At 40.3% G+C, this 17,871-nt stretch overlaps 1 protein-coding gene across 1 annotated transcript in view; it reads right to left on the reverse strand.

Moving 5' to 3' along the window:
- Nucleotides 1-2,318: 2,318 nt before the first annotated feature.
- Nucleotides 2,319-17,871, reverse strand: part of rragca (Ras-related GTP binding Ca) — a 43,330-nt gene continuing 27,777 nt past the window's right edge. The window contains exons 3-6 of the mRNA XM_078237818.1: nt 10,010-10,124; nt 8,363-8,505; nt 6,283-6,431; nt 2,319-5,264 (exon numbers count right to left, since the gene is read on the reverse strand). Coding sequence (XP_078093944.1) covers nt 5,113-5,264; nt 6,283-6,431; nt 8,363-8,505; nt 10,010-10,124 — 559 coding nt within the window. The 3' untranslated portion in view covers nt 2,319-5,112. The remainder of the gene's footprint in view (nt 5,265-6,282; nt 6,432-8,362; nt 8,506-10,009; nt 10,125-17,871) is intronic.

Genomic DNA, 17,871 nt, shown 5'->3' on the forward strand with positions numbered 1-17,871 from the left:
ACAGAGTGCAGGATTCAGAGGAGGGGGGCCATAGAGGGCTAAGGGAGAGACAAGGATACAAGAGAATAAGAGTTGGGAAATTGGGGATGGATGCAGGAGGGGAGAGAACTAGGATTTAGTAGGATTTGATTTATTGTCACGTATTAGTATACAGTGAAAAAGTATTGTATAGTGTGCAAAAAACAAAGCATACTGTTCGAGAAGGAAAGGAGTGCAGAATGCAGTGCTACAATCAGATAGGGTGCAGAGAAAGATCAACTTAGTGCGAGATAGGTCCATTCAAAAGTCTGATGGCAGCAGAGGGGAAACTGTTCTGGACTCGGTTGATACATGACCTCAGCCTTTTGTATTTTTTCCCCAACGGAAGAAAGTGGAAGACAGTATATCCGGGGTGCTTGTGGTCCTTAATTATGCTGGCTGCTTTTCGGAGGCAGCAGGAAGGATTGTTTGTGTATGGCACTGAACATTTCCTGCAAGAGATTGGTGCAGCAACACCACAATGGGAGCAGCCAAAAAAAAAAGGCCAAATGAAATGTAGTGACTTACTGTGGATAAAGTGAAAAAAATTGATTCCATTGTCATGTGAATGAGGAATAGAAAGTATGAGAACTTTCACTGTGCTGAAAGAAACGAGAACCCCAATTTTATATGTCAAGTTCCAACCACCACTGTTCATGTCAGGCAGGAAGAGAAGGGGAACAGCACATGACGAGCTGCAACAAGCTGCAGAACTGTTCCTGCAGTTCCTCTCCTAGCCACAAACTACCCGGAATCTGATGCTCCTTTTTCAACTAAATTTATCTTCGAGGTCCTGAGACTCATCCAAAATTAGGCCTCGGACCTCATTTGAAAACAAGTGATGCACAGGTATATTGTCACACCTCCAGATAGATCGCCCAACACAGTGGGATCAAATTTGAGCCTGTTGCTTTGCTGGACATTAAGGGGAAGCAAATAGGGGCATTGTCCCCGACCACCTCAGTCACCTACAGTGATCCTTTTTTTAAGTACACGTAACATATTTTGCATTAAAAAAGTGTCCTGAAACAGGAACAGGACCCTCTTGCTACCTAGTAAATCAATTCAATACTGACTTCAGGCAGCTACTAGGGACATGGAAATGCAACAAGGAGCATGGATGGCACAGATTAGATTCAGGACCCCTCACCCAGAAATTGGTAGATGTCCAAAAAAATGGGTGAAACATTAATTTCTGCCAAGAATGCTCGAAAACCTTTTGTTGAACGTGGCTCACATTAACTGGATGCAAGATCAGGCCCGTGTAAATAGAGTTCAACACCCCACTGTAGAAGTACTTCAGTTAATCAAAAGAACAAGACCAAATGTCTAAACTTCCATCCATCTCATTTGCTACACCAGCTACAATTTGGCATATATAATATATATATATATATATATATATATATATATAGCAGTTTCAAATTCAAAGTAATACAAATCCAAAGGTTTCAAAGCGCCGAAGGCAGAATGCGTTACTTCAGGTCCTGAAAAAACTGTGTGGCTCACATTGGTTTCCTGCAGCTTGCCTTTCTTTCCTCCCCAGATCCAGTATTTCTGGATTGTGAAAGGCCTTCTTTTGAATTGCAGTGCTACAAAAATGAATAGAGCAAGAAGGATAATCCCACGCACCAATGCTTTTGAGTGTTGTGAACAATTTGCACCCTGATGTTAAGAGGTCTAATGGTACACGAGGACTCGTTCTAATAATCACACTAATACATGCATATATAATGCCACCACCAATAGAAGTAAAATCCCAAATCCAGAGAACTGTCTACTTTTTTTTTAAAATCACTAGTCCAATAAAAATATTTGATATTTTGACACCCAGACATTAAATATAACTGATATCAAAAGCCAATTTTAAAATGGTGATTTTAAAAAAGTAAAACAAAGTGCCCTCTGGCATAAAATGGCTGCCAAAGAATGAGAATCCAATTTGGGCTTCAATTGATGAACATAAAGAACCAATGCTGCTATCATTTACGAGGTGATCTGAACATTTAACAGGATTACTGTCTTGTAATTTCAATTCACCAATAACTATAGTTTGCCATTTTCATGGGAACATGGGAATTAGGAGCAGAAGTAGGCAAGTTCAGCCCTTTGAGCCTGCTCTGCCATTCAATCAGATCATGGCTGATCAACCATCTTATATTTTAACCACACGCAACATGGCTTTAAAGAAAAATAATCTGATTTTAGATCAGGAACAGACTGCCTAGGTCGGAGGGGAGGGGGGTGGGGGGGGGGAAATGAGGAAAAAAAAGGGGAAGAAAACATTGCAACACCGGTGATGAAAAATTACAGGTTTATTCCAGCACACATCCTGACATCAGAATGTGTATTTTCTTTTTGTAGACAATACAAGGATTCAGTAGGCTGTGTATATATAGTCTCATTACACAATAATGAATCTCAAAAAAAACAGCCATAACAGCAACTTTGCAATAACAATCAGCTTGGTGAAAGGGCTAAATGAGTGCATTTCAAAGAAGCTGATAGCGCCAAGCAGGCTCCGTTTTGGTGTCGGAAGCCAATACAGAAGCAGTTCTTAAAAAAGTCTTCCCATCTCTGGGTCGCCCTGTATTGCCCACCACTGTACGACAGGGAAGGCATGCGGGAAGGCATGCGTAAAGCACCAAAGCCTCTGCCAACACCAGAAATTAGACATTAGGTGTGTCACTGCAACTCTGGTTAGCCACACCCTCCAATCATTTCTCCCTCCTCTACAGGAAAACACCTCACACATCACATCTAACCAACAATGCATCAACAAGTTGCAAGGCAGGTCAAGATCAGCTCACAGATCAATATTCCAGGCTAAGGCTCAGCCAAGAATGCTTTTAGATGGATAGAACTATAACCTCATTTAAGGGTGTATATGTCGACTGGTAGTTGCAGGTCATAATGAAATTTTCCCCTCACCTGTTTTAGAACTTGGTCATTTTTATCAAAATGAAACTTTTGTTGAGTATGGAAGCAGTGTCTCATACGCTAGAGTTTGATTACCAAAAGCTTGCAATAATCTAAATTCTTCATTTTAAAAAAAAGGAGTCATTAGCAACACAATCTGTTTCTTTGTGCTTCATCTATTGATAATTGTAGAATATTTTAAATATAATCTGTCTGATAAGCAGTCACCCAAGTTGGGGCAATACAAGTACAAGCTTCAGTCATACACGTCCCAAAGTTCTGTGGACTTCCAATATTTATTTTATTGAACTAGTATTAGCAGATCTGATCATGTGAATATAATTTTATTTCAGATTTACCAAATCAAATCTCAGATCCAACATTCACAAATGTTTGCACACCATTCTCTCAACAGTGCTGTCTCTTTCCACTGACCACTAGGAAGGTTGAATGAAACAAATTATTGGGATTTGCTGGCCCAGCTAAATGAAACAAACTTTGATATTCTTAGATGTTCTTCATTTGTAGAATAATTTTCAGCAGATTCAGAATTCCATGAAAAGAACAAAACATCTGAAGCCAGTTACAGATTTATTGATAACCCAAGTTTAAAACAGGTCTGTGAAAGAAAGAAGCTATAAATATAAAGGCATCAAGTTATCAGATCAGGAATATGGAGGGTTTAAGTGAATACTGAAGCAAGTCAACAACATACACTCAAAATCACCTGCAGAGCGTGCTGGTATCAGTTCTAATCACACTGAACGCATACAAGTAAAATATACAGTGGCATTTAAAGATGTACTGATAAGGGAGAGTGAAACACAGTACTAGTAGTAGTAATAATAGGGAGTTCTTGTGCATTCGGATATGCAATATTGTTGTGTAAGGCTCTGCCATATAGTATAATCATTTAAACACATGCTGGTATTACTACTATCCTCAATGAAATATCTCCCTCTTTCACCTGTATTACTTGATTGACCAGTTAACTTTTTTCATGCGATTGTGCAGTTGCCTTTTATGAAAAGCAAATACTCAATTCACTTTGTATCATTAATTGATGATGGAAGCCAAGTGGTTATCCATGGTCATTATTGGTAGTATTTTGAATAAACTATTATTCAGCAGAGATCAATGGCTTCGCATTCAATTCACTTCATTACTGGCATGTATTTGAATGTTCTGTACGACTTGTAAACAGAACTAGATTAAAGTTAAATAAGCTTTTGACAACAGTTTCCTGCAGGAATCTGCAATGTAACTGCAGGATGCTGAAAATTACCACACCAAACCACACAACTGGTTCAGGGCCTCCGTTTCCCTTCACTCCATCCTCCAGTCATTTTAATCCAAGCTTTTTATTATTTCATTTATGCATTTTTGGCATTAAGCTTTTGCAGTGAAGCAATATTTCAAATGTTCTGGCTCCACTGAAATTGAAAGGGGACCAAACTGCAATCTGCAATGTACTGTAGGAATGATATTAGTACCAGCACTAGCGCACACATTCTGGACCATTCTAAGCAGTGAGTAATGCTACATGAACTGTCAAGACAAAGTTATTTATGCAGACAGTATCCCCATTTGAGGCCCTGCATAAATCCTTCACAAAACAATAATTGGTCTTTTCACAGAAGAGCAGGTGACTGTAGTTATTTTAACATTGGCAGTAGCAGCATATACTACTACAATTATCTTAACTTTCACCTAGGGTCCACAAACCAAAACCTTTAGATAGGAACGATTCAAAAAGAAAAGTTGTGATGTGGGGTGGGTGGGTCATGGGCAGACAACATTTGGAACAATAAATCAATTGTTGACATTTAGGCCATGGAAAGGTCGTTCTCTTATTCTATTTGTACAACAGTACAAATTAGATCAAAAGGCTGAACCAATGGAAATATTATTCTGGCATGATTGTGGGTGTGGTACTTTGCAAAGCCACCACTGTACTGACACAGCTAGACCTCCCAGTGTACAGATACAGCTTACAGAATCGCTTAGCGTTAATCCACAAAAGTTCAGTACACAATGTTCTTCTCATCAAGAGAAAGGGCACCACTCTAATCTTTAATGCAAGTCCTGTTGTGCTCTGCTTGCGTTTTGTTTCGTCTACTGCTGTGTCATCAGACTTAAATCACAGGAAGGTTGGCACAGTCATCCTATGGCTGGCTACACAGCAGCTCTGGGTGTGCCATTGTGAGTCACTGTCTTCATGTTCTGCATGTTCACTTGGTGGCTGCTTGGCCTGTGAGCACTCACTCCAACCTCAAATACCTCATGGATGGCCTTACGAAAACAATGGAAATTGTAGTCTATCAAACCTGTAACAGAAAGCAGATACACTGAGAAACATGTCTCCAGTTTTCCACTTTAATCCATTTTTCAATCACAGCTACACGACTTCCTGACGGAGGTAGAATAATTTTGCCAAGATATATAGGCAACATAAAAAGGGGTAGCAATCCTGATTTTAAGAGTGTTGTAAATTAAGCTCAGCTTCATACAAGTAAGAGTTATAAATGTTGAATTGTGTTCTTCAAAATAACAAAGCCACTAAGAAACTCTTAAATGTGGAGAACACTTCAATATTCTTAACTATTGCAATTCTGAAATATTACAACGACATACTTCAAATCCCCTAAAATGTACACGAAGTTATTTAAAATGGCATGTATGGCCTGCATCCAAGCCAGGAAATCCTTGCATCCAGACTAAGGCAAGCAGCTGTCAGTAAGTACCCTGACATTGTCACTGTAAACGTTTCTCCCAATAATTCATATGGTATGGCCATGTTTGCATTTCTGGCATGGGTAACGGATGGGTTGGTCCTTCAGTGCGCTTCCTAAGGAGCATTATGATACAACAGAGCAGTTTTGTTGATGTGGTGAATGTTTCATTTCACATTTTTTTTTAAAAAGGTAATTACTGGATAAAATACTGAAAGTAAACTCCATTAACAGTCAAGCTATTGGACAGCATTAAACTCAAAATGTTCTATCAGCAACACCACAGTGGAAGTCAAGTGGAAAAGCTTTGAAAATGATAATGAAAGATACATGTATACCTAGAATCAGCAGCCACGAATCAACAAGTGCAACCCCAAATAGATTGATAAACAAAGCAGAAAAGGAAAGTGATCTCTATAAATAATGCAGGGGGAAAATTTAGCATATTTACTTAGTAGCAACAGTAATAATGAGCACAAGAGCCCGAAGGGAATGAGCAGTAGAGGTTGAAAGGGTGGGGATTTTCAATAAATAAATGTAATTCTTGCAATACACGTGACAATAATAAATCAAATTTGATCTGTGTACCCAAACAGATCCTAGTTTACATTACCTTTTCTCTCAAAGCTTTCCTCTCTTAAAATGCACACAAGAGCAAGAAACCTAGTCACTTCCTTCAGATACAGGACTGTTGTGTTGTTGAGTTTGATAATTGCCATAGACTCTTTGTCGTATGCACTCCCAGTGCCATCTTCTTTAAGTCTGCAGAGATAATTTATTATATGCATTACTTTCATAGATCAATTCTTCCTGCTTCACTAGAACGCAATTTAGCATCAATGACCGTTATAAAAAGAGGAAGGACAGATTCACAAAAATAAACTCAAGTTAAATTATACTGCAGTGTATAACTTCAGTCACTAGACGGCAGAATATGCAGTCTGCTAGAAAAGTTCTGTGTATGAAATATTGCATCATTTTTTCAAACTGGGATATAGTAGATGCTCCACCACGAATTAGAAGAGTGCCATCGTAACATTTACCATAACCTGCAAAAGTGAACAAATGCTGCGACAGTTTTTATTTCATTTAAAAACAAAAGCAGAGGAAAGAAGACGTGAAGAATTAGGAGGCAGGGTTGAAGTAACAGATCAAGTAGAGAAGGCTGTTTTTTAAAAACAAATTAAGAAATTGTAATTATGCTAAACCCGAATAAATTTAGGCCCCAGCTGGAGTATTGTGTCCAATTCTGAGCATCACCCCTCAGGAAGGATGAGAAGCTTGAGAGAATGCAGAGGAGATTTATTAGAATGGCACCAGGGACACAGAACCTCTGTTACATACATGGAGCAACTAGACAAACTAGGGTTGTTCCCTTTAGAGCAGGGACTGTTAAGCAGAGGTGTTTGAAATCTAGAAAGCTTTTGATACAAAAAGGGGAAAACAGTTTCCAGTCGCAAAAGCATCAGTAATTAGAGGAAAAAGATTTAAGAAAACTGAAGAAACAGAAGCAACGTGATGGAAAAACATTTATGAAATAAATTGCTGTGATCTAGAACATGCTGCCTGTAAAATGGACAAGCAAATGCAATAAATTTCAAAGGGAATTTGGAGAAGTACTTGAAAATAAACCGCTTTCTGTGCTATGGAGAAAGCGGTAAGAAGTCTCACAACACCAGGTTAAAGTCCAACAGGTTTATTTGGTAGCAAATACCATAAGCTTTCGGAGCACTTTCGGAGTAATGCTACCAAATAAACCTGTTGGACTTTAACCTGGTGTTGTGAGACTTCTTACCATGTTCACCCCAGTCCAACGCCGGCATCTCCACATCATGACTATGGAGAAAGGGCCGAGGAATTGGACTAATTTGATAGTTCTTTCAAAGAACCAGCACAAACACTATGGAGCAGAATGGCCCCCTTGTGTGTACGGCTCTAGGATATTGACCTCCACTCCAGTGGAAACCTGTTACCCAGAGATGAGCTGCAACACTCAGCTTTGAACAGTGGAAAACTGAAGAGTTTATTGCTGAGTCTGAAATGCAGCTTCAAACAGTTATCAACACACATCACAGCAGGATTCTTTAATCACCCGAGCCAATTAGAATGTGCAGCTTTGAGAGGAGCTTTCTGCACCATTAGGGCAGGAAATGAGGGAGTGGCAGAATGGTCAGTAACTAGATGATAGATATTTAAGGTAACGAGCACAAGAGCCAGAAGGGAGATGAACAGATGATATGTATTTTTAAACACCAGTGAGTGAACCGTTATGCCTGAAAGGGTGGTGGAAGCAGATTCAATAACTTTCAGAAGGAAATTGGATAAATACTTCAAGAGGGGAAAATATACAGGGCCATGAGGAAAGGACGAGGGAACTAGATTAATTGGATGAGTTTTCAGAGAACTGATACAGGCACATTAACGGAATGGCCCAATTCTGTGCTGTTCCATTCTACGATTGGAATTATAGGAAAACATCACATCACAACAAAGATTGCCAGGAGGACCAATTTACTCAATCTCATCCACGCTGCTTGTGCACGCTAGCAACCTGGAAAAGAAACTATTGGATTTCATCTTTTATTCCTCAAGCTGTAAATATTTCTTGTGACATTGTAAACAGAAACTAATCAGGATCATAGTAGAGGCTACAGAAGCGTACTAAGAACTATATATTTATTAATGTATCTTACCCATAAATGCAGGAGACATCAATCACCACATCGATCATATCACAGCACAGCTCATATGACTGCATGTCTACAGGAGAACTGTCCGTGGCAATATAGATTTTACTGACTACATCAAAAAGAAAGGCTTTTTCAATCCCAGAATTCTGCAGATAAAAAAATCAACAGTTTAAACACCTAGTTTATCATGCTTTGAAAAAAAAACTATTGATTTAAGAGCGGTTTTCATTCAAAACCTTGACCCTCTCCCTTTGGACTGTTACAGCAGACAGTGCAATAGCATACACCAGAAACTGCCTTAGTTATGATGCAGACAGATACAGGCAATCGGGATATATTCTTTGTATTTTGGTTAAGTTTCCCCCGCAATCATTATTTGGATGCCATGATCTACTCCTCTGTAGTCCAACTCATTTGATTCAAATTATCTAATAATTCAATTCTTACTACTAAATTCCCACTTTGCAGTGTTACTGATGCTGCTCAATTCAAATTTTTGGAAAATTATTTATGGTGCAAAGGTGACAATTACCAGGAGATGGCAACAATTATAATTTTAAGCATATTCTAAATAGCACTAAAGGGGGAAAAAAACTCAGGTACAGAAAATGTGTTACAGGATTTTGAAAATGTGCAGAGATTTGCACATTCTTAAAATAACTTATGACACCCACTAAATTAAATTCAGATCTCCCACAAATTTTCAATTGATGCAACTTGTTGTGGTAGGGAAGGAAGGAAGGAGGGGGGGGAAAAAAAAAGAGGAGAAAGGGAAGCAATCATTTACAAATATTTAAGGTGGTCAACTGTGGTTTGCATTTTCCAATAAATACTTTGCTGGGCAAGTAAGAGCTAACATTCCAGATATCTCAATAATGTGATGGCCAGGCTTTAGGTCCAAGGCAATCCACCTTAAATCATCCAGCCAGGTCCCATTTTGGAAGACCACAATCAGGAAATTTAAACAGATTTAATTAGATCAGCTCAACCAATTATCTACTCGGACCACCATTTTGCTGCACAAAGGTTAGCGCTGCCAGCTCAGCGCCAGGGACCTGGGTTCAATTCCAGCTTTGAGAGTGTTGCACTTTCTCCCCATGTCTATGTGGGTTTCTTCACACAGTCCAAAGATGTGCAGGTTAGGTGGATTGGCTATGGTAAACGTGTTGGGATACAGGATAGGGTGGGGGAAAGAGGGCCTACTCTGTCGGAGAGTCGGTGCAGATTCAATGGGCCAAATGGTCTTCTTCTGCACTGTAGGGATTCTATGATTTTTAATTTATATTTCAGTAGAAGGGATCAAGTTGCAAGATTTCCCCCTTACTGCAGTTCTGCTGCTCAAGTTTCTGAATGAACGTCAGTCAGTCAACAATCTGAAAATGAACTGCTGCAGATTACAGAATGATCTTTGTGACTTCACTCCCAAGTAATACTGCAACACCTTGTTTGAATTGTTGTGAAGCAGGTTTGGTACTCCACTAACACAAAATGATACAACTATCCAGGTATAATTGATCAACTTCAGTGTGAAAACAGATAGCTTTAGACTACTGACCAGAGATTGAAATGCCCCGACAGATTTAAGTACATAAAAAGTATTATCTTTCATCATCTATTCTGTGTTGAGGCAGTTTCAATTTAGGTACTCACCGATATAAAGATGTTAAGTAGATTTTCCAGTGTTGGTAGCTGCGGGATAAGCTTCTGTACTACTTTACTAAATGCTTCAAATATTGAATGATCATAGATGCTGGTTAAGTAAAAGCTGGTGGAAGGGAAGGTAACAATCAGTAATTCTACAAAGTCAAAAACTATTCAACATGTCCACAAGCGCATCAGCAAAATGCAACTGAAGAAACTGACAATTTTTCATATAAATTAAGCCAATTTTAACCCAACATAGTTTAGCTTATATTGTCCTTCATTTAAAAAGCAGCTACAAAGATAATCTAGAAATTGAGTCTGCACAATTAATCTCTTTGTAGCGTGCACATGATCAAATCCCTACAAAACTACAACTCAAGAACCTGGACTAGATTTGATTTTAGAGTTTGTACAAGAAATTGCTTCACAAAGAGGTATACTTGATTGGCACTCCATTGACAAATGTTCACACCTTACACCACCGACACACAGTGACAGCAGTGTGTAACATCTACAAGATACACTGCAGGTACTCACCCAGGCTCTTTGGACAGCAACTTTCCTAACCCATGACCACTACCAACTTAAAGGCCACGGGCAACTCATGGGAACACTATCAACTGGAAGTTCCCCTCCAAGCTACTCACCAGCCTGACTTAGAAATATATCACCATTCCATCACTGTCACGGGTCAAAATCCTGGAACTCCCTTCCCAACAGCACAAAGGGTGTACCTACACAACATGGACTGCAGCGATTCAAGATGATAGCTCACCACCACCTTCTCAAGAGCAATTAGGGATGGGCAATAAATGCTGGCCATCCAGCGACGCCTCCACCCGTTAACAGAATTTTAAAAATAATTGTTGTTCAGTTAGTAGTAGCTGGCCCATCCAGCAAAGAGTGCCTCTCCTTTTTGATATGCCTCTCAGGAGCTTTGCAATTGTAAACCAGAATGCTCAGTTCTGAAGCCAATGGTTTACAATATGAATTAACCACAAGGCTATAATGTAACAAAGTAAATTTACTGTGGATGCAGTATATTCAAGTTCATGATTAGCAGGTTTCACTCTTCACATGATGAGTTACTAATGTTGCTTTAGTCATGGAGAGAGATTGTAAAAATGACATAGCTCCCCTGTTGGAATGTTTGAAAAGGATAAGGAGCACCAGTTACCTGAGACAAATGCTTTTGCAATCATGGGAAATTTCAAGAAACAGATCTCTATGCATCATTTTATCCAGAGAAAGATGGACAACATGATATCCTTATACTGCCACAATTAGCGCCATAAACAAGTTTACTGGTTAAAAGCAAAATTGGTCCCCAGGAACTGCCAAAATTTACCAATTTAGCATGGTCTCTTCTTTCACAGGTATGTAAATAGATTAAAGTAGTTAAAAGTAAACTAATGCTTTATACAAAATAAAGGACAGAAATTAAAATGGATGAAAGAGCTACAAGAATAAACATTTAATGTGTGGAACAAAAAATTCTGACAGGGTTGTCTCGACTGGATGTAGGGGTGCTGGGTAGGTCTAGAACAAGGGGTCACAGTCTCAGGATGTGAAGTAGGCCATCTAGGACTGAGATGGGGAGAAATTTCTTCACTCAGATGGGAGCAAACCTGTGGAATTCTCTAACACAGAAGGCTGTGGAGGCCAAGTCACTGAGTATATTTGAGGAAGTAGATTTCTAGACTCTAAAACTACAAAGTGTCATGAATCCGGTTGACATTAACTGTGAGGGTTTCCCAACTTGGAAGCACCAGTTTGTGGTGTATAGTTTTATCTAGAGGAACGGTGTAAGGGGCCACATATGATACCCAGTGAGGACAGCAACCAGCCCAGTTGTAGTATAACACTTAAAGCACTGTAGCCTCTCAGCGCCAGGGGCCCAGGTTCAATTCCAGCCTTGGATCGGTGTGGAGTTTGCAAGTTCTCCCCAAGTCTGCTTGGGTTTGTTCAGGTGCTCTGGTTTCCTCCTACATTAAAGATGTGCGGGTTACGTTAACTGGCCATGCTAAATTGCCCCTTAGTATCAGGGGGACTAGCAGGGTAAATACATGGGGGTTATGGGGATAGGGCTTGGATGGGATTGTTGTAGGTGCTGGCTTGATCCTCCTGCACTGTAGGGATTCTATGATTTTATAGACTATTCATTACAATAAAGATGACACATACATGGACAGGACTATGACCTAGGACAGTTACATACAAGATACTGAACACACCCCCACATTTTAAGTAGGAATTACCCTTCTGATCCAAAGTACATTGACAAAATCTGAACTCTTTCAGGACTTCCCTCTTCCCAAACAACATCCAATTCAATAGATCTATAAGTAAAGGCCAGTTTATAGTTACCACACTATATACAATTGAAGTTAATCTGGGGAATGTCTCTTCTTGATTCAGTGAAGATATGGGTTTAAACTGCCTCCACGAAAGGTACGCTGCACGCTTGCTTCTGGTCTGCAAACCAGCACCAGCTTACAGGCTGCAAGCTGGACTCTGCATCTCAGGCTTCTAAATGGATACTGCCTCTTAGTTCTACAAAACGGTTACCAATTGTATCATTGTTTTCCTTTGAAGATACTCTGCATATTTGACTACTGTTGGTTCTAACATTAACATATGTATGTCCACCCTGAATGTTACCATCGTCTAACCCAGTGGTTCCCAAACTTTTTTCACTGGGCCGCACTTTCGGAATAAAAATTTGCTCGGGCCACACCAAATTTTTTATTGATAATAAATATATTCAAAAACAAAAACAAACAACTCCTAGCAGTGCTTGCTCGATTCATAACATAGAAAACAACTACTTTATAATATGATCATGGGACATCCAGAAAGTATAAAACAATGCTTGTTTAAACCATGTTTAGATGTTTCTTTGATTGTCCTCGAATCTTCCCGCCACACTTGCCATCCTCTCTTGCCGCACCAGTGTGGCGCGCCGCACCCTTTGGGGACCACTGGTCTAACCCAAAGTATTTCCTATTAATAGCAAGAAGTATTTCTTTTTTTGGGCTGTCTACAACTGTTAACCTCGTTATTTGGATTCACATCCTGTGAAATGTCTTTGAAATGCTGGTGGCTTTGGACCTGCTGGCACATTCATAACACAACGGGTACGTGGAGAGTGCAAGAGTATGGTGTTGAGTTAGATCAGCCATGATCATACAGAAAAGCAGAGCAGGTTCAAAGATCCGAATAGCTCACTCCTACTCCAAGTTTCTATGTTGAATTAAAACTATGGTGTTTAGTTTTGTAGTTTAAGGCTATTGCATCATAAACTTATTTTAATAATAGTATAGAAGTATGGAGTTGTCACAAACTGGAAAGGAATAAACAGTTGTTCAGGAGAGATGATCTTTTCCTTCCGTGTGCTGGTAGCACAAAACATTACAGATTGGAAACATAGAAAAGTCTGGTCAAAAGACCTGGGCTGCAATTATCCTAAAGCGGTCATTGAGGCTATTTAAAAAAAGCTATACCTGCATAAGCAAGATAAAACTAAACCTAGTGCATGCAAGTTACTTCAAGATTGGCTGATGCTAAGTGAGAGAGGAAGTATTATGAAACAGGGTGTTCCGTTTACTAATGAAAACGATTCATTATTCTTGTCACGAGCAATAACTGACACCAAGATGCCAAATTTTTTTAAAAACCGTTCAGATTCGCAGCATCTGTAATTGAAAAATGCAACCTAGGTCATCCAGCATTTGATCTTCTCCTGCACAATTCAACTCTATCCTTTTTGTAACTATTTGCTGGGAGAGCGAGCTGCTAGCAACATAGCGAGAGCAACAGGGCATCAGGACGTCAGTGAATGGTGGGCCCATCAGTTTATATGCTTAACCAATGAAATTTAAGGATCAAGAAAGAAAGAGGGATGACTGAAGACAGTGAATTAGAGATAAATCAGATACAGAAAGAGCAAGAGGGGAAGATTGGATTAAGAGAAGGAAAAGGCAGGCAAATGTTTAAAATTTGACCTTTTAAAATCTCTGCTGTTATGTCCAATAGGTCTCACAAAGAGGTGGAGTGTCTTGTATGGTTGAAAATGTTTATTTAAACTCAAAAACTGTTATACAGGATATAGCCCAAGCTGTGAGCTATGCTTGCTTCTATATAAGTCTCTGTCTAGTCCACAACCAACTCTGGTCTCAAGTCATGTGTTTCTTTACACCAGACTGTGGGCAGTAGTGTTTCCCAGTCACACATTAACCCTGACACCCTTATATTACACCTTCCCCCAAGTCTGTACCCATTATATTTACATTACAATCTTGCTATCCCTTCTCCCACCATCAAATCTGACTTTGTAAATTCAGATGATATGAATTCTTTCAGATCTTGTTTTGTTCACACTTGGAGAAGTGATAGGCTCTGTTAATTTGTTGATTCGGAGTTTGAACTGTAGTTTGTGTTTTTGACACTTGTTTGCCTTCTAAGTCGCTCAAGTGTATAGAAGGAGATTTGCCTCGAGGGAGGAGGCGCCTCCTGTTCCTCCAGATCATGTCTTCCAGTGTATGGATGACGTATGATTTTGGCTGTAACTTTCTATTGCAGACACAAGCCTGCCACTGCCCATAGGACTGTTCTCATTCCTGAATATTTCGGTAGTCTTTGACCGCCACTCCTGGGATCTGTTTCCTTGGCAACAGTGGGAGCTGGGGGCAGAGTTTTCTGCCCATCAGGAGCTCTGATGGGGCTAATCCACGTTGCAGTGGGCTGGACCTACAAGTTAAAAGGGCCACAGGGAAGTCATCATGCTCTCTTGGCAGAGCTTTAATGGTGCGTCCGCACCTTTCTGCTTTATTGTGTGACTGGTGATACCATGGGGGAGCTAGTACAGTGTTGAAATCCATAACGAATGGCAAATTGGGTAGTCATTTGCGAATCATGTGCTGTTATTGGACACCATGGGGTCTGGGAGACCATGGCTCACCACTTCCTTCAAGGATTTCATAACTACCTCAGTAGCTGTTGGTGTGTAGTTCCTTCGTCACAATCCAACAGGCGAAGTGATCAGCCACAAAGAGAGGACTTGCCATTAAAGACAAACAAATTGGTTCCCAACCATTCTCAGTCTTGTAGAGAACGGTGTGGGGGTGAGGGGCTCTCCCTGGTCAGGCTTGTGAACATTACTTCAACAGCCCGATATACTTTTACCAGTTCCGTGGGAACTCATTAACCAGTTTCGGGAAAACTTCAACCAAAGGCGGGACTACTATGCTGTAGATTGGGCACGCGCTCTGCATTTTATAATGCTCAGGTGGCCTTGGCGAATTTTGAGAATCTCCAGCCGTAGGCAAACTGGAATAGCCACCTATTTATTGTATACCAGCAGTTACATAACACGGTGAAGTGTTTCTGCTGCTCAAACCAAATTGTCATGCTGCTGCTGCCTGGCCTCTGCGGTAGCCACTCTTGTTGATAGCAATGGTGGATGCTCACTCCTCACACATTGCAACTTCTTCTGGTGGATTTACTGGTTTCTCTGAGATGCCGGCAGTTGTCTCCTCACCAACTGGGAGTATGACTCGAGCTCCTTAAACCAGGTTGGCATCATGTGTTGCAGGAAGGTCAAACATGGCCATGGATTGTGTGCTTGCAGTAATTTGACATTTCCCTTGAGCATACACCATCTCTTATGCAAATCGCCGACATACAAATAGAATCTCTGAATTCTGAGGGGCATCTGTACAAGTTCCTCAATGTCTAGTAGTGAGACCAATGGTTTATGATCTGCTTCAATGGTGACTTTCAGGCAGATGAGTTAATTAGAGAACACCTCAAGATCATGTAAATGCGAGAGCTTCTTTTTTGACAGCATACACTTTGGTTGACAGTCCTCCGGATGCCTAACATACCGGTTAGCAACATCCACCTGGTTGCTCTGGAAATAAAACTAACCCTAGGCCTCTTGTAGTAGTGGGCAGGGATGGGTCAGAATGAGCCAGTATAATCAGATGAAAGCAGCATCATTTTGATGTGCTGAAACACTTGCTTCTGGTGCACGTCCCAGCACCATGCCTGGCCTTTTGTGACAAGGTGTTGCAGTATTTCTGCAAAGTTAGATAAAAATTTTGCTAATTGCTTCACCATGCCCAGGAATCTCTGGAGGTCTGGAATAGATGGAATTGGGAAATCACCAATAGCTTTTGTTTTGTTCTGGCGTTTGCAATACAATTTGTCCTAAACACCAAATAGAGGTCATGGAGAACTAATTTCTTGTTTAGGGTCAACCTGCTTCGTGGAAGCATGCTAGACTACACATGAGCCTTCTGTCATGATCCTGTGGACCAAAGCATCACCGTTATGGCAGATGAAACCGTCCAGGCATTGCAAAATGACCAACATCGTGCCTTGAAAAATCTCGGTACTGAAGTAATGCTGAATGGCAGGTGGTTGAAACAGAATCTGCCAAAAGGGGTAATAAACGTACTCTGCAATTGAGATTCCTCATCTAGTGGAAGATGCCAGAAGTCGCTGTTAAATGCTGTTTTTGGAGAGCTTGGTCAAGCTGTTGTCTACCGAGAACACTGAGCAGGCTTCTCTTGTTACTGCCTTGCTGAATTGTGTCAGGTTGACAGAGATACAGATAGACCCATTTGACTTTGGAATTGGGACCATGCCAGAGCACCATTTGGTCGGCTAAGTGATGGAAGAGATTGTTGCCACACTTGCCTCGTGAGCAGGTACGGTATTTTCTGTGGTGTGAACAGGCACACAGGTTTGGTATCCTCCATTAAATGTAATACTGAATGCAGTCCTCAGTCACCCCAAACCAAAGTTTGGGAAACATTTTTAAATTTGGAACCAGACCCTTGCTAGTTGACTTCAATTTTCTAAAGGAGATTGAAGTCGCCACAGTAGCAGATATAACCGCTTATTTCAAGAAGGGAGGCAGGAAACATAGGCCAGTTAGCTTGATGTCTGTCATATGGGCACTTACAAAAACCCAAGGTAAAATCAGGAAGTCAGCATGTGAAAGGGAAATCAGGTTTAACCAATTTATTGAAGTTTTTTTCGAAGGCGTAACATATCTTATAGACATACTGTACTTAAAATTTCCAAAAGGCATTTGATCGGGTGCCACATCAGATATTATTGCAGAAAACAGAGTATTCATAAATTGGTCTTTGTTTGATTGGTATAAAGTGATGAGTGGAGTCCTGCAGGGGCTTCAACATTTTACAATTTACATCAATGACTTAGATGAGGGGAGCAAAGGCATGGTAGCCAAATTTGCCAATAATACAAAAATAGTTGGAAAGTCTGCTGAAGACAGTGAATTTGTGGATAGATGTAGGTAGATTGAGTGGGCAAAAATCTGGCACATGGGAATAGAATTTGGGAAAACGTGGCAGGAAGAATAAAAACAGCAGAGTATCATTAAGCAGAGAATGACTACAGAATTCTGAGCTGTAGAGGGATCTAGGCGCTCGTGTGCACGAGTCATAAAAAGTTACTATGCAGGTTCAGCATGTAATCAAGACAGTTAATGGAATGCTGTTCTTTATTATGAGGGGAATTGAACATAAAATTAAAATAAGCAAAACACTGGGATACTAGAATTTGAATCAAGAGAATGCAAGAACTGGAAAAACTCAGCAGGTCTTGGAGCATCTGTCGGGAGAAAACACAGTTAACGTTTTAAGTCCATTTGACTTTTCATCAGAACTAAAGGTGGAACATGCGTTGGATATTAAACAGCAGCTGGGAGAGATTGCAGCAAGATGTAGCAACCTTAAGAAGTGACAGATGGCCTCATTAGGGGTAGAGTCAGGGGCTTTTGCACCAAGACAATAAATGTATAGGATATTAAAAAAGTGGTTTTAAGATGGAGGAGA

This window comes from Mustelus asterias, chromosome 21 (assembly GCF_964213995.1).
Source record: "Mustelus asterias chromosome 21, sMusAst1.hap1.1, whole genome shotgun sequence".
Classification (NCBI taxonomy): domain Eukaryota; kingdom Metazoa; phylum Chordata; class Chondrichthyes; order Carcharhiniformes; family Triakidae; genus Mustelus; species Mustelus asterias.